This window comes from Chiroxiphia lanceolata, chromosome 1, assembly GCF_009829145.1.
Source record: "Chiroxiphia lanceolata isolate bChiLan1 chromosome 1, bChiLan1.pri, whole genome shotgun sequence".
NCBI classification, from domain to species: domain Eukaryota; kingdom Metazoa; phylum Chordata; class Aves; order Passeriformes; family Pipridae; genus Chiroxiphia; species Chiroxiphia lanceolata.
In genome coordinates this window covers 29,959,767-29,987,510 of record NC_045637.1, presented here as the reverse complement: position 1 = coordinate 29,987,510, position 27,744 = coordinate 29,959,767, and the positions used below count along the sequence as shown (strand labels likewise).

Sequence of the window (27,744 nt, the reverse complement as noted above, 5' to 3'; positions counted from 1 at the left end):
CCGCGCCTCGCGCCTCCGCCCGCGGCGGGCCCCGCCCCGCCGGCACGTGCCGATAACGGTACCGCCGCTCCCGCCCCGCGGCCGCGGCCCCTCGGGACCCGCCGTGTCCCCCTTCCCTGTCTCACTCCTTCCGGCAGCGGAGCGGGCAGGCTGAGGCCCCTCGGTGCGGGGGAGCGAGGGAGGGAACCGGGACGGAGGAAAGGAGGGAGGGCAGGTGGGAGTGGGGGGGTCACCCCCGTCCCCCCTCCCCTCCCACCCCTGGGCGGGCGGGGCGGGCGGCGCGTGACGCGGCGCGGCCGAGGCGCGCGCCCGCCCCCCGCCGGCCCCCCCCTCCTGCTCCTGCCCGCCCCCCGCTCGCGCCCCCCCTCCCCTCCCCTCCCCTGCGGCGGCGGCGGGCGGCGGCCGCGGTGCATTGTGGGCGCAGCCCGTTGTTCATTTGCCACCCGACCCGATCCGGGGCCTGTCGGGACGGAAGCGTCGCCGCCGAGCGATCGAGCGGGATCCATTGTGGGCAGCCCCGCGCCCGCCGCGATCCAGGCCGGACCCGGGGCAGTAGGGAGCGAGCGGCCGCGCTTCGCCTCTCTCGGCCGCCGCCCCCGCGCGGCAGCCGGGCGCCTCCTTCCCCCGCCCCGTTCCCGCGGCGGACGGAGCGCTCGGCCGGGCGGGGGGCGCGGGGCGCGCCCGCCATGTTCGCGGAGATAAACCGGCGGACGCTCGCGTTCCGCGGCGGCGGCCTCGTCACCCCCGCGGCGGCCCCCTCGGCGGCGGGGGCCGAGGCCTGGGAGCGGCAGGACCCCGAGGCGCTGAACGGGCGCGGGGCGGACGAGGAGGCGGAGCTGGAGGGGCTGGAGGCCGAGGAGCTGGAGGCCGCCGCCGCCGCCGAGGAGAAGGAGCTGCTGCTGCCCCAGGACGCGGCGTCGCCCCCCGCCGCCGCCGGTCCCATGTTCGCCGAGAGAAACCGCCGGACTCTGGCCTTCCGCGGCGGCGGGGGGCTCCTGGGCACCCACCCCGCCGCTAACAATGGCTGCGAGGCCGCGGCCTGGCCGCGGAAGCACTTCAATGGGCGGGGGGCGGACGAGGAGATGGAGCTGGAGGGCGCGGAGGGGCTGGAGCCGGAGGGGCTGCTGGAGGGCAAGGAGCTCGTCCAGGACGGGGGCTCGCTGAGTGACAGCAGCGACGATGAGGAGGACGGCGAAGGAGGCAGCCTGGGCGACGGCAGCGGCGCCGAGGGCGGCAGCTGTAGCAGCAGCCGGCGGTCGGGGGGCGACGGCGGGGACGAGGCGGAGGGCAGTGGCGAGGGGGAGAGCATCAGGCACTTCCCGCTGGCCAGGCCTAAGTCCCTGCTGCAGAAGCTGCACATCTCCTTCCAGGGCTCCTGGCTCAAGGAGTTCCCGTGGCTCTACTACTGCCAAGAGACCGGCCTCATGTCCTGCGCCTGGTGTACTGCGGCCGCCGCCGCTGCCGCGCCCCCCGAGCTGATCATGGCCGGCGGGCCCCTGCCCGGGGGGCACGACGAGCTCTGCAAGGGCACCCGCAACTACAAGCGCACCCTGCTGCTGCGGCACCACCTCTCCGCTGAGCATCGCCTCAACGAGCCCGGCAGCACCGAGCAGGTACGGGGCGGCGTGGGGATAGCCATGGGCATGGGCAAGGGGGCGGTGGGGAGGGACGGGCCGGTCCCGGCTTCCCCTTTCGTATAGGTGGGGATTTTCCGTGCCCACGTGTGTGAACTTTTTTTACGTGACCGCCCATGGTGGCGGTGGTTGCCCGGCGGGCTGGGCACACCGCAGTGCTCTCGGTCGCCGTCTCCGGAGCGGGAGAGGAGCCCCCTCACTCTGGGATTTGGGGCGGCTGTCGCGCTGGATGGGGGCAGGCACGTGGCACGCAGGCACACAAACACAGCCCGAGCCGTGGCTGTTCGTGTCTGTGCCCAGTTCCCGTTATCCGTCTGGCGCTGGTGTGTGCCGCTTCCATTCGTTCATCTGTTTATCTCGTGAAGGTAAACCGGCGATGTGGGGAAATAAAGGTTGCGCAGGAATCCCAGTGTCACAGCACTGATTTAAATACGCTCGTTACAACTTCCTCCTGCGGTACGGGCGGAGGGAGGGCAGTGTCCGGCCAGCGACCGCCTGTGAAACTGGGACTCGCTAGCGTGAAATTGGAATTGCGATACCGCGCTTAGCGGTACGGCCGCGGTGCGCTAATCGGATAACTCCGTGTACTCAAGTTCCTCGCATTTAAATCTTTTTTTTTTGCCGATTGCGTTGCTTTGGATTGAGTTGCTGAGCAAGAAGTTTGCAGTCGCTTGGTGTGCGTTTGAGATAAACATGCGGTTTCCTGAAAGCCGTGTTTACTATGCCCGAGCTCCCCTAACGCTTTAGGAGTAGTGAAACTCTTCTTCCCGTTCTGGCTGAACTTAAAATCATCGCGTTTCTTGGCTGCTCTCACGAATGAGGCAGGGCTTGCTCTAGAACATACGCGGATGAAAAGCCCCTAAAGAATACTCGTTTGGAATCCGCAGCGTTCTGCAGCCTTTTCTCCTAGGATGAAAGTTCGTTCGCTCGATCGCCTCGTTGGCGTTAAACTTGCCTCCGGGCATTAGCTAGTGTGCTTCAGGTTAGGCCAGTCCTTGAATTGTTAGGCTGTTAGCCGGAATTAATCCCCCATCGCTCCGTTTTTCCCCATTTAGAACTCAGTTTTAATTACGACACCCACCTTGGTTGTATAGCTTTGTCTGGAGCCCGAAATGTAACGCGGTAGTTATATTGAGTTTGACGCTTGAGCACTTTAAGGAGCTCAGGGTACCTTGGACAAGAGCTGTGATTCAAATGTTTGGGTAGGATATCAGGATGACTGATAAAGTGTTAGGTGAACGTAGGTTTTCTTAGAGCTACTTGGAAAAGGTATGCAAGTTTTATGTGAAACGGCTGCGGGACTGCGAGAAGAACCTTATGGTGCACAAATACAGGTTATCAAAAATATTATTTTTGGATTTACAAATGCAACATTCACCTTCGTGATTAATACTGCCTTTTCAGTGAGTGTGTTTCTAAGGCAGCTACTGTTACTTTCACAGCAGTAGGTCATCCAGTCTGCCTTTGCTATTCGCTCTGCAGCGTTTTAGCCAAACACACTTTCAGTAACTTGTTTCTAATTATGAAACTTTCATTCTTAGTTTCTTTTACCTCTTTATATCTGAAAATGTTAATTTTTGCATAACGTTATCACAGCATATTCCTTACTGTCTTGTTGCCTAGTTCCTGACTTTGAGTTGTGAATGATTAACCATGTAGAGGTATGTTCTGTCTCTGTGTAGCCTCCTGTGTTAGTAGATGCTGCTAATTCCTACCGCCTTTGGAATTTTCTCACTCCATTTAAGGTGCATTTAAATAAAACCTATTCCAAGCATTTTTTCCTAGTTAATGTACTAGTTTGCTCTTTCTGTCCTCCTATCCCCAGTCTGCTGTAGAACTGTTAAATACCAGGAGGGTAGAAGGAGGACAGAATATTGGCTTGTTATTACAGTAGCCTAAGAGTTAATATAAGTATGTATTTGAAGATTGTAAGTGTTTATTTGAAGACCTTTCATTGTCATGGGAATCTTTGTAAAAATGAGCCTCTACTTTTATACCACTGATGGTTTAAGAAAAAGTATTTGTAGTAGTTGTAATAATAAACTAAATGGTAGGATAGATGAGTCAGTGGTTCTTTTGCATTGTGTTAAAGATAAGGTTTGGATAAAGGTAGCTGTACGGAGATTAGTGTTTTCAAGTGGGAAACAGTCCTCTGTGCATCCCTCTGCAATTACATTTTGGAGGGAAGGAGTTGCGTTTTTTCAGGAGTCAGTGTAGTTCTCTTTGTGGTGCATTTCCAGGTTACACTTGCTTTATCGAAAATCTGATTAAGAATCTCTGTTTTCTTTCCACTTTTATGTTTAATTTCCGTATCCTTTCATACTTTTAATGGCACTTGAATTTCTTTTGATATATATGTTTAAATTAATACCAAAACAATAACCCCATTTTTTTCCTTAATGCCATGATACCAGATCCTTGGAACAAAAGTAGGTAATTTGTACCCTGACTATTTCCAACATACATAATGAGGCAGCAAAGCCGTTTAGATTTAATGAAACTTTGGAGAGATCTTTCAGCCTTTGTGTTAGAGACAGCACACATGTATTCTGGACTTGACAAGCCTCAACTGCAGGGCATGTTTAGCAGCTGCTAATAAACATATGGCAAAGTGCCACTGTTCAAGTGCAGAAAGGAAATTGTAGGTGTTAAGACAGTAAAGTAGTGGAAGTTTCTATAGGTCTGTTGGATATTACACTCGTGAAGAAATGAGTGATGATTTCAGTTTATTTTTGGGATACATTTAATTTGGAATACCAAAATACATCACAAGTGGTTGCAGCTGCTGTAATTCAAGGGTATTGAGCTGTCAGCCGATACTTCTAACACCAAATTCTTGGCTTTTTTTCTATTCCAGTTTTTAAAATCTGTCTCCATATTAAAGCTTAAGGAAATCTATCATCAGCTTGAATTACCTTTGTTTTTTTAATAAATGGACTGTTGTGTTGCAAAAATTTTAAGAAATGGGTGCTTACTGGGAAACCACTGCAAAATATTTTAATTCTTTGATGAATTTAGGTCCATAACATGCAGACTTATTGGCTGCTGGGGGTTCCTACCCTCAAACCAGCTTCTTAAAACATTTTCTCTCTGGACATAATTTGAAGCTAAGCTTTGGAAATACTGCCAGAAAAGCTTTCTCCAGCCTAACAGGCATGTTGGTTTAAAGCAGAAGTTCTCCAAAAGGAGGAAGGCCTTTGATGTGTTATTTTTTCCATGTGAACTGTAATTGTTTGCTTTATGTGAGCAGTGATGAATGTAAGTCGTGCTTCAGATGTAAGAGTTACATTACAGTGTTCTAAGTTAACTTCTTAACTTACTCTTAGCAGAGCAAAATGTTGAGGAGGAAGTCAGAGTAAGTACTATCATTTACTGTGTTTTCATGTAGTGTTTTTACCTCATCTTGAACTCCTCAATTTGATATTAATGGAACAATTTTAAATTGCTGAGCTTTGTGAGAGATGCTATGGCTTGTACAATGGCAGCGGGGCATCATTTTGAGATCCTTTTCCTCTGTAGCTGCACGTGGTTAAGGAGCTACTAATAGCTTATTTTGTTGGAATATCCATTTGTCAGGACGAGAATTAATTTGGGGGCATAGGGAACCTGCTGTAGAGTAAGATGTGGTAGTGGGGATGGGATTACAAAAATGTGGCATAATTACTTTTCATATACATACAACTGAGAAAGAATCTGTGGTTAGATTGGTTTGGGTATTTTTTTTCTTCTTCGTGCCCTTGCTGTTCTTGCTCCGAGGGACAGAGTATGCTGATGGAACAGGAGGAGAAAGAAAAACAAGTTTCTTATAACAGTTTTTGATCATCTGTTTCTGCTCCTATTAGCTTTTAGGCAAGTTTAATTATTGAATTATGCATATAAAATAGTAATACATCTTTGGGTGTATTCAGGAGATCTCAACTATTCAAAACATAAGCATAGTATTAGTTTCCTTGAGTAGTCTCTGTTCTATTAGACTGCTTCTCAATCTCACCCACAGAAAGAAGTTTTTGAGTTAGAATGCAGTAAATTCCATAAATTGAAATGAAATTGTCCTGATTCTTATCTTATATTTCTTACTAGTTTTTATTAAAAGGATAAGGTGGTTTGACATTGAGATAGGTGATGGGAATACATGGTCTGTATTCTGAAAATATAATTGACATCTAAGCAAATCCCATTACTTTGTGGTTCTCATCAGAAAAGCAGAACAGAGGATGTGCTGTGTCAGTAACAGAAGTTTGCAAATATGCTGTTTTCCTGTAATTATTCTCTGCACCTTGCTTCCTGTTGAACTGTATAGTATATTTTCCTGTGCAAATGTTTAAAACACTCTTAAGTGATACAATTTGGTGTTTGTTTTTTTTTTTTTCATTTTTCTCATAGCAAATGTCAATTCTACTTGTCACACTTGGTGTACATATGTTTGGTAACTGTTCAGATGTCAGGACTCTATTTCATTTGAGTTGTGGCATTAGGGTTAGCTGCTTCCATACCAGCAGTTAAACAGTTGTTTCTAATACTGCAGTTAGTTTTAAAAATGTTTTAGTAAACCTGTGAGACTGATCTCTTCCCCCAACACACACCCCTATAGCTTGGACATCAGTTACGTAATATCTCTTTTTTTTCCCTTCAACCTTCTGGTCTGTTCATAAGTTAAGATTTCAGTCTTGCGTTTCTGTATTGCATTTGTGATCTGCATCTTCTTTATCATGCTGGCCTATCCTTTTCTCAGGAAATAAAAAAAAAATTGTAAAAATCAATTTTTTTTTTCACCCCAGCTTGACTGGGTGTATATACTTGCTCAGTTAAAATGTACTCTACATCCATTCTTTAATCAGACATTTGTCAAAATTAAAGAACTGCTGCAGATTGTTGTGAGGTGGGGTTTTTTTGGTTTTTTTTTTTTTTGGTTGGGTTTTTTTTTGGTGTCTGTGTGTGTTTTGGTTTTTTTTAATTTATGTGGTATTTAACGTGTTCTCAGAGAATGAAATTGGCAGCTATCATAGCGTCTACCTAACACTTACTGTGTGAGGTGCAAGTCACTGATGATTGACGAGAGTGACAACACTTCAGGGTACCATAATTTTCATCTTAATCTGATCCAACGTCAGTGTAATTGGTGTTTTGAATCTATGCAGTGCTCCATTGCTGGATTGACAGGAAGCTAGTCCAGATCTGAAATCTGCTGAGAACTAAGAGTGACAGACTTGGCTGTCATATGTTTGAGGCATACTCTGTTTCAGAGCTCTGATCTGAAGGAGTGCTTGGGGTTTATCAGAGTACACAGAAAAAACTAAGCTGACATTGCATAAAGAACCGTTGCTTGTTTTTACATAGAAGCCTAATTGCTTTTATTCCTACCTCTTCACTGAACTGTTTGTCTGAGAAGGGTAGAGATTCAGAAGCAGCTTGAATGTGATAGCAAACTGAAATGATTTCTCAGGAGATGCTGAAATGGCACAGTTTCTGTTTTGGTTATACTGGGCATTATTGACTGCTTATAGATGTAAACAGCATTTTAGATGTAGTTACAGCCTCAGTTGTCATTGCAGTGATCCACGCTGGGATTATGATTTGAGGTGATTTAATCTACTAATTCCTGTGTGGTAGAGAACTACTTCTTTAGTATATATAGGTAGTTTCTGCCATAGTCCCAAATTAAGGGTAGTGCTTTTCTGCACCATATATTTTAGCCCCAGTATAGATTATGGGGTCATGAGAGTGTTAACATTTACCTTCTTAATGCTGATTTTGACCTATAATGTTGAGGCTGTTGAGCTTTAACAGTACCTCTAGCTCCCAAATCAGTGAGATGTTCTATTAAATGTGGGGAGAAAATAGTGTTGTAGCTTGCAAAATCTGATCTTCTCTCATCCTAAACCATATTGGAGCCATCCACTTTTGAACTCTCCTTATTTGTTAGGGAAGAACAGAAATATTGGAGATCCAGTATAAAGTAGACTCTTGTAGTCTCTACTCTTGATGGCAGCATATGTCAACCCATATAAGTATGGTCTAAAGTATGCCAGTCGGTGTTGTTTTCTGCTTTCCCCTAGCTGCTGCTTTGTAGCAACTCTGAAACATCATTTTCTAAATGCTCTGAAATCCAGTTCAGATCTCTTGATGCTTACCAGCCTCTCACGGTCTGAGCTAATTTTTAATAACAACTTATTTCTGGCTGATAATGTCAGCTTTTAGCAACATTTTGAAGCTGTGTTTGAGATCACATCTTAAAAAGGCTGCATCTGTAAAATATGTACCAGTTAAAGGTGTTGCCACTGGAAAGTTTCAGTGAAGTTTAATTCAAGAAAGTCTTACTTAAGTAATTTAATTGAAGCTTAAGTATTTCTTTTGGTCGTCTGCAGTATTGTCTACTTGCCATGTGATACTGTTTCTGTTTAATCCTAAACCTGCCACAGTTAGAAAGTAGATGGTAAATGTTTAATTTGTAGAACTGTATAAGAAATCTATCTGCTATTATATCTATTCCAGCAACATGTTTTCTTTAAAACATTCAAGACAGGTTGGGAGATACAGCTCTAAGCCTTAGGTGTTCTTCTCTCAGCATGAGAAAATATTTAGTCAGTTATCAGGATTCTGCTTACTTGTTGAAGTGGAGATTTCTAGGGAAGAATAAGTGTTTGGATATGTAAGAATCATCTAGTTAAATCTTTGGAAAGAGAGGCTCCTGAGTCTTTATATACGTGGGTTAAGAATAATGAGTACCTCACACTCAACTAAATCTTTCCTTACTTTTGGCTGAAATTCCACTTCCTTTGCCCTCAAGGCAAATCTACTAGTTCATTTTGTTTCAAATTGGGGGGTGGAAGGTGCAGAACAAGATCATGACTCTTAGTTTTCAAAAATAGCTTGTTAATTACACATTCCTGTCTGCCTTTGTGACCAAGAACATAAATAACAAAAAATTGTTTGATTAAAATTATCTTCTTAAGATTATTTTCATATCCTTATTGTAGTGTTGGAGGATTAAGAAGAGCGTTCACTGAGCACTAATTATGTTTGTGGCCTTTTAATTGCAGGAGGCAGAGTTACCATCAGAACTGAACAATGAAGGATACTGTGATTTTAACAGTAGGCCAAACGAGAACTCTTACTGCTATCAGCTCCTGCAAGAGCTCAACGAGCAGAGGAAGAAAGGCATTCTTTGTGATGTTAATATTGTGGTGAGTGGGAGGGTCTTCAGAGCTCACAAGAACATCCTGGTTGCAGGCAGCCGCTTCTTTAAGACTCTGTATTGCTTTACAAACAAAGAAAGCCGGAACCAAACCACTGTTACCTATTTAGACGTTGTTGCTGTTCAAGGTTTTTCTGTCATCTTGGACTTCTTATATTCTGGTAACCTCGTGCTTACGAGCCAAAATGCCATTGAAGTGATGTCGGTGGCCAGCTACCTTCAGATGACGGAGGTTGTCCAGTCCTGCCGCAACTTCATTAAAGATGCCTTAAACATAAGTATAAAATCGGAAGCTCCAGACACCGTTGTAGTGGATTACAACAGAAGATCTGTTAGTAGGGATGGTTTGTCTCCAAGGGATCAGAAAGTTGCCAGCTTCTGGGCAACACGAAACCTTACCAACTTGGCAAGTAGCATAAAAACTGAGAACGATCCCTACCCAATTGACGAGGGCCAAATGGAAAGCTACCAAATGAATGACTGCAGTTGGGTCCAGGACAGCTCACCTGAAATGGCTGAAAATGAATCTCAAGGTGAGGGAAAAGTTTTTGTGTGGAATGACATGGGTGCACAGGGACAATCAGTTCAAGAACCTGGAAAAGCAAGAAGGAAAAACCAAACTGCAAAGAGATTTATTTATAATATACCACCTAATACTGAAGAGAACTCAGAAGATTGCTCAGTGTTGCAACCGTCGGTCCCATATCCAGAAGAAGATCTGTCATTTATTAAAGAAGAAGCAGGTAAATATTGCTTAACCTGATCGTGTTATTTGAAAAGTAAAGTATTGAATAAAGTATTGAATGAAGTACCTGACAACAGTGTAACTCTTATAAAGGTATGTTGGATAGGATTAGTGAAGTCAGCACAGCAATCATGTTACTAAATCATTAATCTGATTCTCTGCCTTGGGGCACAGCAGTGATCTTCTGCTGGAAAGAGTAATGGCAGTGCTGTGCTGTGCAGGATGGAATGTGCTGTTTGCATTTGATACTTGAATTGGGGATCCTTATCAGCTGGTACAAACTAAAATTCTTACATTCACATTTAATCTGTGGTGACTATTAGGCACAAAACCAAGGAGTAATAACTGTTGGCTAATGAATATTAGCTGGTTGCAGAGAGAGAGCAGGGACCTTTATAATTTCCTTCCCTGCGCTAGAGAAAGATTTTTCCAGTCATTTCCTTCACCTGAGCGTCCCTCAGAAAGTGAAGTCAGCATTCTGCTGAGCTTTATTATAGGGGTGTCTGGGAACCTACAAGACAGAGTAATCCTGGCTACTGTAATAGAAACACTTAAAGCAAGTTTGTGAAACAGTGGACAGAGATGCCACAATGACATATATTAGACGGGAATATATTTTTGTTAAACAATGCTTTAAACAAATCCTGAGAGTGACTGAGTTAATAGGATTTTTTTCCTTAAGGATCTATGATTAATGTAAATGGTAGAATAGGGTTAAATATCTGTTTGTTAAACAAATAAGGTCACACAAAGAATTATAAGCAGCAGACTGCTCACGGTGTAATTGCGATCTGGGGCAGTGTAATTACGTCCAGGGCTTTGTTTTTTAAATTATTATTATGCTGTATGAATAGTTGATGTATGTATTTGAAATACTGTCATTTACCTTTACTGTAATTTGCATCACTTTCTGACAAATTAGCAGTTTTGAAAACGTATTGCAGTTTAGGAATCAGATGAAAGATAGATTTGAGACATAGCTGGAATTAAATTCTTTAGATGTGTCTGTTTCTAACGCAGTTTAAAATATATGCCTGCTGGAACCATGAAGGTGGCGTAGATGTCCTCTGTCTCCTCCAGGAGCTCTGCCTCTGCCTATGGGGCTGGAGGCCATAGAGAAGCAGGGGTGCTGCAGTGGGCACGTGGTAACCCCACTGTGCTGTGCCAACTGGTGACATATGACAGTCCTAGTCCCCACTGCTGTGCACTATGGATGTATACCTCCAGTACAAGATACCTCCCTGTAGTTGGCAAGTAGTGTGACACAAAGAGCAGCTCCAGAGAAGCAGCTGTGCTGAGGAGCTAACATTGTTCTGCAAATGCTTCAGGGTGTTTGCCTATCTCAAGCCTTCATCTCTCAACTCTGGGTAGATCTGCTTTAGCTATTCTTGGGAACCTGCACATGTAAAGTGAATTTCCTGATCTTCTCTTACTGTCTGAGCTTTCCTAGACTGTACAGGATTTTTCAAGCTGAAATCACAATAGAGGCTATGTTTCAAAAACATGCCAATTGCTAACAGACCTCAGATCCACACAGCACCGGGTTAGATCTAGCCTTAAGTAAAGCACCTTTAGACCCGGATAGTGTGGATGTTGAGTCCTCAGCACCCACACAACAAATCTGCTTGTGCTAGGCTACACTACTCGATATAGTTGCAGTGGCATGAAAAAGGGTCTGGAGCAGGAGCTGAAGACCTGTATATAAATTCCACAAACATCAAATTTCTGACACAATTTAGCATGTGATTTCTGTTTGATTTCTGTGGGGTGGTTATTCAACCTCTTTTACCAATGGAAATACAGAGAATATGTCTACTAAGTGATGTCACTAGCAACAGAAAGAAATACTTGTTTGCCTTCTGTGGAACTCGTATGTGTTCTGTGGAGCTTTTTTGAAGAAATAATGGAGGATGTGGGCAGTCAGTAATGATTAAACAAGTTTAGTTCTGTTTTATTTTTTGTGGATTTTTTTTGACAGAAGCACCAAGGTTTTCAGTACCTTGTTATGCTAAAGAATTAAGTTACGAAATACATCCATATAGCATCTTGGTGAAGAGAACTGTATTGGAGACTAGGGACATAGTGAATGTGTGCTGTGATGTCTGTCCAAAACTATTTCAAGTTCTGTGACTGAAGGGGGAAGTTTATTTTATTGAGCTGTAAAATACCATCAACTAACAATTTCCTTGGTATTTTCAGAGCATATGTGTTCCCAAGTACATGATTACATTTTCTGTCAGTATTAGAACTCTTGGAAGCCCTATCTAATATTTTTGCAATTATACCTTTTATGAAGTTCTTCTCTGCATGCACATTGTGTGAAGCAAGGAGTGACTGGAAGTAGGGCTTGGTATAATAGCTTGCTTTCACCCATACTCTGTGCTTTAGCCTTGGGTGTTCTTTCTCCTCTACTGCTGCTTCTTTCTCTTTGCTCTGCAAGCAGATTCCACTCTCAAACATTCTTCTTTGAACTGCTGCCTCTATGCCCAAGAAAAGGTGGAAGAGGGAGGAGTGGAGTGTTGGAAGAATGTCAAGAATGAGTTGTAGAGTAACCTGCAGGTTATACGATAACTTTTTAGTTTTGGATTAAATTTCTTGTGGAGATGAAAAGCTTACCAAAAATAATATAGGCACTGAGAGGTAAAAATGCAGAAGAAAGTATCATCTGGAATAGATACAAGACAATGCTGTGAGAAGAAAAATAAAGAATAGCAAATTCTTATGATGAGAGCTAAAAAGTGCACTGTCTCTTTGGTTGCTGAAAGGGAAAGAATGAGCTTCTACTATTATGCTTTGTCACGTTCTGATGGGAATAACCAACACCAGCTGAGGTTGTGAGCTGTCAGTTACATGCAAAGTGAGTTCCTGTGTCCTTGATTATGGTTTTGGTTAGTCTGGTTCTTTTGTGAGGGGGGAAAAAATACTGTAGATATGGTAGAAGCCTATTTAAGAACACTCACTAAAAAAATTATCCCAAAAGCCACTTCCTTGATTTCTGTAGTAAATGGACTTCCCAGTTGGGTACAGCTAGATAAGTATTAAGTAGTAAACAATAAAAGCTTTCTGAACCATCTGCTACCCCTCCTGTCCCAGTGAAGCAAACATGTTAAACTGCTCCTTGCTGAACGTGAGTTTTCCTACAGGTATCTGTAAGGATATGTCAGCTTCTTCCTTTTACCCTGTGTTGCCAGTGAGTTTATATTTAACACTTTCTCTTTAAAAGTAGCACTTTGATGAACTTCAGAAAAGCTCCATAAAGTTGAAATGGATTTGAAATTGCATGTACCATCTTGTATTTACTTATTTTTGCTTAAGCTTTCAAGACTTCTCCAGTCTTAGCTATATTAATTCAAGTAGCTGTTTAACTAAAATATTGAATGTTACTGCCTATGTCCATGTTTTCCCTTCTAGTTGGTAATCTGCTAAAAAAGTCTTTATTGTTTATAGCCATTGTGCATCCTACAATTAACCGTTTACCCTGGTAAAAGTAACTGTGCAGTCAGTCAGCATCTCATAGTCAGGGTCCAGGTCATAAAATCTCAGTGAATATAATTCATCATATTCTTAATGTTGGTTCTTAAGGATTTTTTGGTCAATTTTCATCACTTCTTGGATATGTTTTTTGTCTAGGCCTGTTTTGGAGTATATGTGTCCTCTCCTCAGGCTTCAGAACAGCTGTGGAGTATTGCTCATGCTTTCCAGAGCTGATTGTGTTGATTTTTTTTTTAGGAGACTTGTATGCAATATTGCAATAGCTTTATGAAGCTACAACTGGATTATGTGTTACCTTGATTTTCAGGCCAGTTACTGCTGTGTCATGTATTGTGGTGGAGGCAAGGGAAAGGATAAGTGCAAGATGAATGCAGCCCTTTGGTGGAACAAGAGGGTTTGTGAATGATTTTGTATGGGTTCTTAAGGAATTTAATTCAGCTTGGTGTAGAAGCAACTACTTTTCAGAAGGATACAAATAACCAGCTAAACCTGCTTGCAAAAAACATAGTGCTGGTCACAGCTTTTGTTATGATGCAAGGGAGGAGCATAACAACTTGATTAGGACTTTACACTATAGACAGGTAACTTTGAAGAAATCAAGACTGATGGACTTATCTGGAAATGCGTATATTTCTTATAGGGATAAACCTGACTTGGTTGAGTTACAAAGGAAAAAAATAGACTAAGAAAACTAAGCGCTTTTCCTGCTTCTCCATGGTAGTATCACTCTCAGCCAGATTTTCCTCAGATCTCCAGCTGATACCCTGTTGAAAGATTTTTAAGTTCCTTGATGGACCTTTAACCTCTTTTTTGCCCCGTTCCCTATGTAATCTGGTATTGAAGACCTTGTAGGTTTTTAGAAGTCCTCTAAAGAGAGCACAACATTTGAGAGTCAGTCTCTTCCCCGTTCATTAAATTCTCCTAGGGATGATTCCAAAGACAAGCAGATTCCCACACTTTCATGGTATGGTCTGTCGTTTACCGTGCAACATGAAGCAATGTTTTGTGTCTCACTGCTGTGAATTTTTTTTTGTTGTTTTGTGAATGGTTTGGGGAAGAAGGTTTTGTGGTGTCTACAGACCTTTTCTGCCTGAAAAGCTTTTTTCTTTTTTTGTCTCATGCAATGCATTTACTTTAAAAAAAACTACCAATCTGAAGTGCTGATTTTTTTCACTTATAAAATAGTGATGATGCTGATGGCAGCAACTCCATAAGTTGAGATGGTACATAAGAGCAACTGACTCCCCCACACATGTGGATGAGGAAACATTTTAAAATCTTGTGTTTCAGTTGTGTAGCCTTTGTGGGAGAGAGATCAGCAAAACAGCTTTCCCTTTCTAGGGAAGGAATTTTTCAGGGAATGTTCGGTAAGCAAGTTGAAAAGCAAGTGGATGATATGTTTGGCATCAGTTGGTGGTCATCTGGCAGATGATTAGTTGGTGCTAGATCTGACTCCAAAGTTAGGGTAATATACCATTTTTTTTTGTGAATGAGAAATAAAAATGGAGAGCAGTTGGGAGCAATAGATAAAGTATTAGTAAGACTGCATTGGCAAATGTCTTAAGTGTCTGGGGGAACCTTCTGTTGCAAGAGGCAGTTGAGCAATAATGTGCTTCCAGAATAATCCTTTTCAGAAGAAACGGGGTTAAAGATGTGAGAAATACTCTGGGAACAAAAGGAGTGCAAGATATTCTTTCTCCCACCTTCTTAGTATGTCAGTGTTGACAGTGCTGTTTCTTCTGTCATGTTGCCTAAGGTAACCAACAAATCCAGCTCTCTAATAGCAATCCAGATTGTATCAGTAGATTACCACTGCTTTCTTTACAATCCTTGGAAGCTATGGGCTAATCACTTATCCTGTCTAGTTTCTGTCTTTTTTTAATTGATCTAAATAAGCAGTCAGTGTCAGAAAAGCTGGTAGAAAAAATAGTAGTATTCTCTTTGCTCTTATTTTGGCACTATTTCTAGTGCTAATATATATACAGAAAAGAGAAGTTCACTACAGACAACTGTATCTAATACAAAGTTTTGTATCTTCTCCCTGAGCTCACCCTATGTCCATATCCCTTTCTCTAATGACCTGTTCAGTGACTTCTGTAATTGATCTTCTTCCTTAATCATTCCCTACTCAGTAATGTCTCCCTTTTCTTCTCCCCCCGATCAGCATATTTCTGATTACAGAAAAAGAGTGAAACTTGTAAAACTAAGGATGTTTCTGACTCAGATATGTTGTCTTTTTCTGGTAATGCTCCCCTACCTCTTGCCTTCAAAACTGAAAATTGGCGTTTTTAACTCCTGGTTATCCTTTTTCCTGAGAACAAATGCAGTAGGACATACAATTAAGTGGTTGTGTAGGCTTTTACAGCACTAACTTTATCACACGATTTTATTTTGGACTGTCTGTCTTCTCAGATTGACATCTTGAAAATTTTAGAGCTGATATTTAATCAGCTTATTTGGATACTGGGGTTTTTTATTATTTTTAGGTTTGTTGTTGATTTGCTTTTTTAAGATTGTGTTGCTGATAGCCTCTTATCTATGCAGGCTAGAAGAATGGGTAAATGTTTGATATTTGGGTAAATGGTAATGATATTTGTATTATTAACTTATACCTCCTGAAAATCAACTGAAGTGTAGAAAAGTATTCTTAGATGAGAGAGAAGTCGTGGTCAGATGGCTTGGTCTGCAGATACAGAACACCATTTCTTCTAATTAGCTTTTTGCTTATTTTTTGTGTTGAAGATCTGCGTTACTGCAGTCTATATTTTCCCCCTTTGCACCCCACCCCCAGTCTTCCAGTACAACTATATACATAGCTGCTTTCAGTCTCCTGTCAAGATCATTTGGGTTTAACCAGAACAGGTCAGATGATGACTATCCACAGTTTTGCAAGCAGGTTTCAGAGGGCAGTAGCCCTCTGGGAGGAGGAACTGGAGATGTTAAGAATCACAGGGGTCTGTAACACCTTATAATTGGCTCAGCTACAATTGGAAACTTACCTGACTGTCAGCTCTACATCCACCTGGGGAAGCTAGTAGAGACCAAGTATTGCACTTCCAGCTTCAGTCTCTGTGTAATTTCTGTCTTACCTGTATGGATCAGCAATTAGATGTTAGAGATGCCTTTTTCGTGGCTTTGTTTTGAACACATCATATGTGTGCTTAATCTAGAAAGTAGGTTTTCTAGGTCAACGAATTATTCTAAGAATAAGCATTAGGTTTAATTATTATCTACTTAGTCCTGTACTATGCAGGGACTAAAGTGTATGTAGCAACCTCTTATCTCTTGTGGTATCTGTGCTGGTGTTCTTTCACATTATAGTAGGTTTTCTCTTCAAATTGGAAGTGGACAGATTTGGTAGCTACTATTTACACTAGACAACACCTCTTAAATCTGTTTGGCTCTGTGCTGAGTCTTTTATGCTAAGATCTATACCTGTGCACTGACTTGAGCTCCTGACTTCCCTCAAACTTCAATACCAGCCTTGTGCATAAATGGTCTGCTAACGTTAAAAGTGGTTCTCCCACAAGAGGGGAAAAAGTGATGGAAATATTTTCATCGCAGACCTTTCACTGTTCAGCTAGAGCTGGGTCAGCTCTATTACAGGGGGAAAAACCTATAAAGAAAAAAAAATCTAATATTTTAAACAGATTATAAAGATTGTTTTATATTTTTTCCTCTGCTAGATCCTGAAGCCTGTTTTTATTTGCAGGCTTTTAGCCTTAAGCCCAAGTCATCTTTGCTCTTTCCAGAACTGAATACGTTGCTTCCTCACTAATCCTTTCTTGTGTATTACAGAAGGAAGTTTTGCTGCTCACCTAAAAGGAATGTGTAGTTGGCATGTCTGTAGGGTATCTGTGTTCTATTCCTTGAGCTGTTGTGAGATGCCATTGTTGGAGTCCAAATTAGCATAAGGAGTTCTTGCCTCTTTTGGATATAACAGCTATTAGAGTCAGTAATTAAAAAAAAAATTTCCTCACTGCTTTGTTTCTTAAAGGAGAGATTTTTTTTCCCCTTTCCACTTCTTTCCTTCTATACCAAAATAGCTAGGTGGATGAGCTAAAATACTGATATTTCTTTTCCTTCATCTGCTCAAGGTCTTGTTTTCTAAAGCTCGGATGGAGTGCCTAGTTTGACAGTCGTGATTCAGCTTTGCTTGTCATTTGCCATTGTCTAATGGATAGGATAGAATTTTAAACTTCCTACTTGTTAGGTGATATCCTTTTGAACTATTGTCTTATGTTGGAGACAAAACCACTGCTGCCAGCTATAACACTGCCTGAGCAGTAAATGAAACTACTGTATATGTCTAATGCTGTGAGGATTTGTAATCTGTACTTTTCTCCAGTAAAACTGTAAGCTGTGAGTGTTTGAGTGTGCAGCTTGTTACTGGCTGCATGAAATTCTAGTTTACCCTAAGGGAATTTCTTTTCCCGAAAAAATCCTTAGAATGAGCAGTGTAGGGATAAAGAAAAAAGTCTTTGGACTTGTAAAAGGTACAGTTTCAGGCTTGAAAACAAAAATGCATCTATTTACTATTAAGCCCTTCTCAAGACTTTTCACAGTGGTGTCATTGGGAATCCAGTGTGAGGACCCAAGCATCATCCAGACAGATAAAGGAAGTCTGCCAGTTACCACTGTAGTTTGTTTGTTTAACGTCTGTTTGCCTGTGAGGAAGGTAATGGATTTATGAGTTCATGTCTTCCAACAGACTCCTGTCTTGGGAACTGGGGGCAAGATTGATTTGCACTCTTGCCAGAAGGGTCTTTGCCTCACAAGTACAATTTTTGTCAAATGCCTAGTGCAGCTTCATTGTGTACTATTTATAGCTCTCTTCTTTGTGCTCTGCAGTAGTGATTCCATGTTCACTGATGTAATTCTTACTTGTTACAAAAGTATAGAATTATCACAGAGTCACAGAATATGCTGAGTTGGAAGGGACCCATAAGGATCATCGAATCCAACCCTTAGCCCTGTACAGGACCATCCTCAAGAGTCACACCATGTGCCTGAGAGTATCATCCACATGCTTCTTGAACTTTAGTAGGTTTGGTGCTGTGACCACTTCCCTGGGGAGCCTGTTCCAGTGCCCAACCACCCTCTGGGTGAAGAACCTCTTTCTGATATCCAACCTAAACCTCCTCCAACACAACTTCAGGGCATTCCCCCAGGTCCTGTCACTGGTCACCACAGAACAGATCAGTACCTGTCCTTCCTCTTCCCCTCACAAGGAAGTTGTAACTGCAATGAGGTCTCCCCTCAGTCTCACCTTCTCCAGGCTGAACAGACCAAGTGACCTCAGCTGCTCCTCATACGACTTCCCCTCTAGGTCTTTCATCATGTTCATGGCACTCTTTTGGACACTCTCCAATAGCTTTATATGCTTATTATATTGTGGTGCCCCAAACTGCACACAATATTCAAGGTGAGGCCACACCACTGCAGAGCAGAATAGGACAATCACTTCCCTTGATCAAGCAAGGATCTTTTTGAGGCATTGATCACTTCTGAATAGTTTTGTTCTTTTAAAGAGGAAAAGTTGGATGCAAAGACAACATGAACTGCATGAAGATCTTGCCCAAAGCCCAAATGTAAATGCACAAACTAGTCTTTTAAAGTGATATATTCCAAGTAATTATGGTCTGTTGAATTGATGTGGTTATGGAGTAGTGGAGATGATTATTCAGAAAAGGGTTTAGACACAGCTGTAGGATACTTTACATAAATAAAGGTATTTTAAGCACTTTATATATACCACAGAGTTATTTTAAGGCAATAAAAAAAAAAATCATACCTCCAGTAGAAAATGTTTACTTTTGTACCAACTAGACTGCTTATGGCAGACCAGATGAAGTCACTGCCCAAAGCAGTTGTAAAGAGAATCCAGTGGAAAACCTTGTAGCCCTGTCATGATAATAGTGAAGGAATAAATATCCTTACCATAAAAGTTCCTGTAGTATGAAAAAAGCTTTGAATTTTTCTCTGGATGAGGAGAAGAAGTGGTGCTGTGGAGAATAGTTCAATGATCTCATTTCATTGAAATTAAGAATGCAGTTATTTCTTAGTTTCAGTATTTAATACTGTGAAAAAGTACTACTATTATTACTATTTTAAGGTTAGAAACTTCTTTGTCACAGTTAAACAATACATATTTTGCTAAACAGCATGACTGATTAGAACCCAGGAAGCTAAAGTAAGACTGTCTTTAATAGCAACCTCAAGTGACTTCAAGTACGGTCTGCTGCCGGGTACCTCAAGTGACTTCAAGTACGGTCTGCTGCCGGGTACTTCCAGTGACTTCAAGTATGGACTGCTGCCGGGTACTTCTGGTGACTTCAAGTATGGACTGCTGCCAGAATCTTGGCCAAAAGAAGCTTGGGAAAATGGTAAGTATATCTTATGGAGAGAAGTTTGGTTTTTGCCTCTCATAGGGGTTCTTTGTCTTCTGTGTCACTGCTTGTAATATTTGATTAATTCGTTTGAAGGTTTATAAGATTATGTAAACACTTAATCTTCTTCCATATCATTTGCCTTTCTGGATAATGTAAATCTGAGGTTTTCCTCAGAGGGAGAAAAAGGAATTCAAATGTATGGAAGAATAAGAACAGAAAGTGATTTATGTCAGCTCTTTTATTGTGTCTGAATGTGAAGATACCCGAAGTCTTTAATGACCTGATAGCTTCCTCCCCTTTTCTAAGATAATTACAGATATGTGGTGTTTGAAATTGAACACTTGGATGATGGAGATAAGAAATTAAATATAATTTTAAAAGGAGATCTCGGCATATGTCTCTCTATCAAAATAAAAACTTCATTGCAATAAAGATTTTGAGTTCTGTGCAGCTGTAATTAAGCCTTCTTCTGTCAGTTCAAGCAAGCAATTATCTCTAATTATTTTTCTGTCAGAAAACCTACCAAAAACACCACTGCATCTAAAACAATTGTTACTAGATCCTTAAAATACATGAAGTCTTGGATAAAAGGAGGATCTTAAGGCCTGGGTAATAATAATGCTTACCTCTTCTCTGTACCTTTGAGCTATTACTGGGATGTGGTTTATGGTTTACTTTAAGTTATTTGGGTTTTTACAGTGGAAGAAATTGGGTCATCAGAAGGTGAAATTTGCTAGCAGTCAAGGGATTAGAACCTGCATCTTAGGAGGTCTGCCTGTTGTTAAATCATTAAAGCCCCATATATCTTACAGCCCTGATATCTGCCTGTTATACCCCTGTTGATGTGCATAGGACTTACTTATGTGACATTATGTTGGCATGCAGCTTGCCTGAGTGCTCCACTATACCAAAGCAAACTTCTGAATGTTAGCAAAACTTGACTTCCATATTATGATGGATTTTGAAGCTCTGAGGAGGCAACTCTAGATGAGTTGGGGCCCATGCCTGTGGCCCATGCATGTAACATGCAATTACTTGTGTTTTCTTTTTCCCAGCCTGAAAATGAGAAACTCTTGTTCATAATCATATAGCTTGAGTCAGTGCTTTTTGGGTGCTTCTAGATGGTTATGATTATGTTCATAAATTATCTCACCTGTAGTATGTTTTGAGCCAATATCGTATTCTCAAAATCATCCTTATATTCCTGTGTGGCCTTCTCCATGTCATAGCATCCTGTGTTCTTCTCTTTCACACAGTAATAGGCAGCTGTAGCAAACCTGTTTTGCACATATCCTTTGAGCAAACTGTGTTACCTGTGGTGCAAGGATATGTAAAGAGCTCTCCTCCATCATAAGGAAGAAGTGAGATATTGCTACTTCTGGAAGTTTCTTTTCTGCTCTCAATTTTTTTCCTACTGTTAGACCAAAGTAGAAAATAGATAAGATCTGAACCAATAACTTTCGTTTTCAGCTATTTCAGAATTATGCTACCTCTTATTGTCCTACTCCTTTTGTCAATATTCATTCTTGCTTAGTTACACCTTTTTTATTGATTTGTCAAGTCAGATCTTGGCAGACAGTTACTGCACGTAATTCTAAATAGAATATTGGGAGAGAAGATTGTAACTGTCTAAATGCTGCAAAGTTAGAGGGTTTCTAATCCAGAAGAAAATGTTTTCTGCTATAAATGACCTCTAGAAAAGTGGAATACTGCTAAGTTGTAGTTAACTTATTATGAAATAAGACGACTTTTCAGGAAATTGATCTGTACTTCTGTAGTAAAAATACTGTGGTTACAAGTAGGTGTTTTTCTAGCAGGATCATACAGGCAGAATTTACCGTCATTTGTGATTTCTGCAGACAGGCATTGTCCTGATTTGGCTGATGAAAAGTCATGTGGGTGCTTTATTGTTTTGGCACCTGTTTATTTTTGTGTAACAGGTAGAACATACTGAAATATTTTTAAGTGTGTTTCATTATCTTTTCTCCTTATGGCTTATTGTCTTGTAGGCGATTCCTCTGCTTTAATCATGAACAAGTTGAAGTGTCCACACTGTAATTATGTAGCCAAATACAGAAGAACACTAAAGAGACACTTGCTCATTCACACAGGCGTGAGATCTTTCAGTTGTGACATCTGTGGGAAGCTGTTTACACGAAGAGAGCATGTAAAGAGACATTCCTTGGTAGGTAATCACAAGTGTATGTGTGTCGAGTGGGTTTTTGGTTTTTTTCACATGTTTTGGTAGTTGGAAGAAACACTATTCTCTGATTTGTTGTAATGTAAATTGTTTTATTGTAATCTAAAATGAATGAAGATAAACATCTCTTTGTGATAACTATACATCTTGTATTCTTAATGGAAAATGCAGTGTCAATTAAGAGAGTCACTGGAATTCTAGTAACTTCAAGATTATTTTGAAAGTGACATGATATAAATGCAGTATATGTAAGTATTCTGTAGATAATAAAAGGCAGTTTTGGCTTAGTGTTGCTCAGTAGAATAGCACATCTTGTTCTATAATGCTGCATCACTGTCTTCTGTGAGGGCACCCTGTTAATTCAGCAATTGCACAGTATCTTGAGGTAGTTCTGAAATGTTTATTTCCCAACTAGACAATGCTATAGTATAGTATCTGCTTTAAGATTTAGCGAAGAATGAAAAACATCTGATGCAGAAAGTAAACATCTGTCTGACAGACTACCAATGCCATAATCAGCAGTTCAGCTTGCACTGTCCTGTGCATGTTGCATAACTCAGGATTTGACTTGAGTACTTGTTTATCTGAGGGGCCAGAGAAAGTGTTATCTGTCTTGGGTATTTTGCAGGTACTTTGTATCTAGTCTGTAAGAAATTGCCTTCATTATGATATTTACTGTACAAAATCCAAGGTGTGTTTTAGGGGGGTAATAAGAACAAGATTGTATTGGTGGTGCAAAAGTAATAACATTTCTCCAAGCTGTGATTTTTTAAAAAAAAAATCTCACTTTGCAACATACTTTGTAGATAGACAAAAGAGGTTAGTACATGGAGTGGGGGTAAAGTGCACTTCTCCAGGATGCTGTACCTGGGTTGGGGCAACACCCCATATCAGTAGAGGCTGGGGGATGAATAGATCGAGAGCAGCCCTGCTGACAGGGACTTGGGGGTGCTGGTGGATGAGAGGCTGGACATGAGTTGGCAACATGAACTTGCAGCACAGAAAGCCAAGTGTATCCTGGGCTATATCAAAAGCAGTGTGGCCAGCAGGTCAAAGGAGGTGATTCTGCCCCTCCACTCTGCTCTTTTGAGACCCCACCTGGAGTGCTGCATCCAGCTCTTGGGTCCCCAGCACAGAAAGGACATCAACCTGTTGGATTGGGTCCAGAGGAGGGTCATGAAAATGATTGGAAGGATGGAGCACCTCTCCTTGGAGGAAGGGTCCTTGGGTTTTTTCAGCCTGGAGAAGAGAAGGCTTTGGGGAGACCTAATACTTCTAGTACTTGAAAGGAACCTAAAAGAAAAATGGAGAGAGGCTTTTTGCAAGGGCATGTAGTGATGGAACAAGGAGGAATGTATTCAAACTGAAGGGGGGTAGGTTTAGATTAGATGTTAGGAAGAAATTCTTTACTGTGAGGGTGGCGAGGCACTGGAACAGGTTAGCCAGAGAAGTTGTGGATGCCCCATCCCTGGCAGCGTTCAAGGCCAGGTTAGATGAGGCTTTGAGCAACCTGGTCTAGTGGAAGGTGTCCCTGCCTATGGCAGGGCATTGAAACTGGATGATCTTTAAGGTCCCTTCCAAGCCAAGTCGTTCTATGGTTCTGTGATTTTGGTAGCTCTCCTCAGTCCTTTTAGAATCAATGGACCATTTTGCTCACCTCACAAAGGTGTTCTGTAAGTCTCCATAGCCTCCCTGTAGTTGGCTTTTTGTTCCTCAGTGAGTAGAAAAAGTGGAAAGCTTCCGTGCTTTCATGTGGATGCAGAAAAGAGCTTTTGATCTAAGTCTTCCAAACTTTCCTTTCTAGCTTCTGTTATAATGAAATTGAGTTTGTTAGTCAGTAATGTTATTAAAAGTAAGTAATAACCTGAGTCATATCAGGATATAATTCTAGAAGATGTTTATAACAGGTAATGAAGGCATATGTTAATAGCTCCTGTGTAAATTTTAGAACCAGCATCTTATGTTCTGCTGGACTTTGCTAATCTTAGATACACTTCTTTCCACCCTGCCACTGCTGCCTTTCTTCACCTCTCGTACCATCTGTTGAAGGCTTAGATGCCTAAAGGGCCAGGAGTACCTGTGATGTTACTGAGTCTGAGGAACTGTTGTGTCTGTAGGTGACTGCAGTGAGGGAGGTGGTGATGGTGCAGGGCAGCTCCATGGGGTGGCAGAGGAGGCTGAGGCATTATCACCTCGTTGATGGCCGTATGCAGCAGCTGCTCCTTCCTTTGCAGCTCACTGGAGAAGACAGCAACACTGGGAGATGGTCAGTTTACCAGGAAGAGCAGAGTGGGACTTCAGGTTTCTGTCCTGCAGTATCTGAGCAGATTTTTTTTTTTCCCCTTCAGGAAAGGAGGTGAAGTCAGACTGTGAAAATAGCTATAGAATGAACTCAGCCTAGTTCTATGCTTTAACTCAAGTGTCCTTTCCCCACTGAAGACTGAACACTTTTTCTTTGTTTGTTTTTTTTCCCCGTCCTCTCCCCTTTCCATTCAACAAATCTCAAACATTCTGCTTTATGTAAGTCTAGAGGCTGAGGAAAACACATATATCAGCTCTACAGATTATACAGCAGGAGTGAAGTAACTATTTGTATCTTGACCTAATTTTTTTCCCCTCATCTGGATGATAATTTCTGTTTTATCTAAAATGGCAATTTTTCAGTGGGACTTCAAATGAGATATTTAAGCAGCAGATACAAGAAGGAACTCTTCAACTTAATTTTTTCATAGATAATAACTAATATACATGGCTACTGAATTCAGTTACATGTACAAGTAACATACTTCCAAACTGAAAATTAAAATTTAGTCAAATTAGTCAACAACAACCTTTTAACTTTACACACAGGCTCACATACAGACAAAAAACTCACTAAAGGGACCTGGAAAGTTGATATTGGTTTTGGTTACGTTGGGATAAAGATGTTGTGGAAGAAGGGTTTTGCTCTTTGAATTCGCACAGAATTTAATAACTCTTGCTCATTCTAAATGTTTCTAGAACTTAAAAATGTAAAGGCAGTTTTCTAAATGAGATATTATCCTGTGTGCAGGATAAGCACTGTTCTCGTTGCCTTTGAGTCTTGCTCTGTAGGGTGAGCAGTTGTGGACTGAACACTCACCTGTATACAGAACAGGCAGGTGTTAAGTTTGCTTGTGGGAAATAGCTCATGTATATTGAGGAATACACAAACAGATCTCTAGTAGTCCTTCTCTTACTCTGAACAGTGTTGAGTATCTCTTGGAAATGTTCAAAAAGAATTTTTGTATTAGTAGTTACTATTGTTATTATCAGTAGTTTTCTAGTACTGTATGCAAATGTAACTTGCTATGTGTATTTTCACCTGTTAAAATTTCTCTTCCACAGGTGCATAAAAAGGATAAAAAGTATAAGTGTATGGTGTGTAAGAAGATTTTCATGCTAGCAGCCAGCGTTGGAATAAGACATGGATCACGACGTTATGGAGTTTGTGTAGACTGTGCAGATAAATCTCAGCCTGGAGGGCAAGAGGGAGCAGACCAGGTGCAGGACACAGATTTCCCTAGGGATGAAGAATATGAGGAAAATGAAGTGGGAGAAGGTGATGAGGAGCTTGGTGATGATGTAGAAGAACAGAATGACCAGTCCCGATGGGATGAAGCTGGGGAAGTTTGTATGCCTTTAGATGACTGACAGAGCATAAGACTTCAGGGTGCTGCAAATGGACACTATGGATTGACTATTTGACTATATGAATTTTTGGACTGAAGGCTTGCGAAATATGGTACAGGCTGGATGGTAGTTACATTGCTGTGAAAAATGTAGGGTCAAAGCCTTATAGCAAAAAAAGGATTATTAATTTTTTTATGATATTTGCACAGGACTGTACAGCATACAACCATTTGGTTGAATTATACAGAGTCCTCACATCTACAGTCAGTTATCAAAAGAAAAATGTATTTTTTATTATTTATAGGCTATAGCTACTTGGGTCCTATTCAGACATAGTAGTAACTGTAACTATGTTACACATTCATGTATCTGTTAACATGAATGAAGAAAATTACAACTTTGTATGGAAATACAAAGACAGCTTTCCCAAATCCACTTCTACTAATGGTCAGTGAGTCAGCGAAGGTAATTTGGGGTAGTGGCTCGTTTTCCACAAGCACGTCTTTGCCATACAAATTTTATCCCTTCCATAACCTGAGAGGTGAAAGCCAGTCATTTAAATATGCGCCACAGATATTGCCAAAACCATACTGAAATTTGGTTTGAAAACTTTTGGCTCTGTGCTGGCAGGTGGTATGGGTGATAAGCACTGGAGAAGTTGTTAATGGCATTAATTTAGCACCTGTTTTTAAAGAAGGTTGTTGTTGATTCATCAGTTTCAAAATGATAATGCAGAAGAAATGACCAATAATGAAAATAATAGACTGGTCAGAGCATGGGTAATTCTTGTGCCACTTGTAGTCAAAAGAAACAGTCATGCTAAAAGGTATCTGATGTAATAATGTTTCTTCCCACTAAGGTGCCCCTTCTCAAACTTTTTGATTTCCCTGGTGTATACCTCAGTCCCACAAAATAAAAATACAAGGAATGGAGAAAGTGTCATATTAAACAACTCTTTGGTCAATAATTTCTCACTTGTCCGCTTTTTGGCTAGTTTGTGATGTGAATTGAACACTAGGCTATTTTGCCCATCGTTCATCATTAAAATGAACACAAACTATTTTTTATTCTTTTGTACTTAATGGGTTGTTGCTAGTATTTAATATAAACCAATTACATTTAATTTGCTCATTTGCTGGAATTATTTCTTTTAAGCAAAACAAAAAGTCCAAAGCAAAATAATACTCTTTGAGTTGTCCACTTTTCAGGAGGATATGCTCCCTATGCTCTTTGCTTCAGATTTTCTAGGAGGCATTGAAACTTGAATTTTTGTAGCCATGTAGACTTTTTTTTTTTTTTTCCCCTAAGCTTGTAATATTGTACCAATGATTTCAGGCCCCTTTTATAGGGAGGGGAGGGCATTACACCTTCACCTTAAACTCCTCTGTGTTGTCTAGCCTAAGGCAAACAAATTCAGGCAATCATTGGAACAATACATCTGGTGTACTATTATATCACAATGAGTAAATATGCAGAGCATTTATCATGACACATAGCTAGGCCAGTGTGACAGTACTGTATAAAAACCAATTGAGGGTCACCATATTTTTCAACTTTGTTTATTTTAAAATGAGTATATTTTTTTCCTATTTTATATCAGGTAACTAAATTATGGTAGTTGTGTGGATAACTTTTGAATTATGCTTTGACAGACAAAATCTTACTGGTGCTCCATCTGATCAAAGTCGGTATGTATTTAAAGAGATAAGCTTTACTGTTGTCCATAGAACAGTAACATAATGTTAAGACATTGTTTTTGCTGATTGAAGCTAAGTTTGAACTACAGTTATATGGGAATTAAAATGCTTTTTTTTTATCATCCACTTGTTTCATTGGTAGCTTCCACATCATTGTAAACCTGACGTGATTAGGTTTTTTTGGGGAGGGTGGGAAGGGTGGGGTGCCTTTTTTACACTGAAGAATACATTTTATTCTCATTGTTCTAGACTGAAATGAGTAATGTGTAATCCTGGTGGGGTCCAAAGTAGAAATTAGTTGGGCAAAAATGATATGAATTAAAAAGTATTTTAAACGTTAAAGTAATGTTCTGCTTTGTGAATATGTAAGTATAGCATAAAGATTTTTCCATCCCGTTTATCCCTTTTAAAACCATAGTTTACAATTGGTAGATCTGTCTATATATATAAGTATATATATATATATATGAAATTCACCTAAATCTGCTTTATTAGGATACTACTCACTTAATACTTAGAAACTGGACCTGGCTCTACATTCTTAATGTATTTTCCTTTTTTTTTTTTTTTTTTGTTTTGTTTTTGTTTTGTTGGGTTTTTTCCTCAAGTATGAACTTATTCTCTTGGAATTGAATCTTCTTTTACTACTTAAATCATTTATGTATATCTGGTAAATTATGACCAAATTTGTTGTTAGACTGCATACAGTAAATTGAAATATACACTTGGTACACTACA

General features: G+C 41.0%; 1 protein-coding gene across 1 annotated transcript; it reads left to right on the top strand.

Moving 5' to 3' along the window:
- Positions 1 to 397: 397 nt before the first annotated feature.
- Positions 398 to 27,744, top strand: ZBTB10 (zinc finger and BTB domain containing 10). Its single transcript, XM_032676645.1, has 5 exons — positions 398 to 1,613; positions 8,675 to 9,572; positions 19,279 to 19,452; positions 21,468 to 21,643; positions 25,025 to 27,744. The coding sequence occupies exons 1-5, from the start codon at positions 687 to 689 to the stop codon at positions 25,328 to 25,330; spliced, it is 2,481 nt and encodes an 826-aa protein (XP_032532536.1). The 5' UTR covers positions 398 to 686; the 3' UTR covers positions 25,331 to 27,744.

Excerpts from the sequence above, each read along its gene's own strand:
- ZBTB10 (XM_032676645.1), top strand. The coding sequence starts at position 687 with ATGTTCGCGGAGATAAACCGGCGGACGCTCGCGTTCCGCGGCGGCGGC. Across the intron at positions 1,614-8,674 it reads AGCCCGGCAGCACCGAGCAG|GAGGCAGAGTTACCATCAGA; the intron begins GTACGGGGCGGC and ends TTTTAATTGCAG. Across the intron at positions 19,453-21,467 it reads AAAAGAAGCTTGGGAAAATG|GCGATTCCTCTGCTTTAATC; the intron begins GTAAGTATATCT and ends ATTGTCTTGTAG.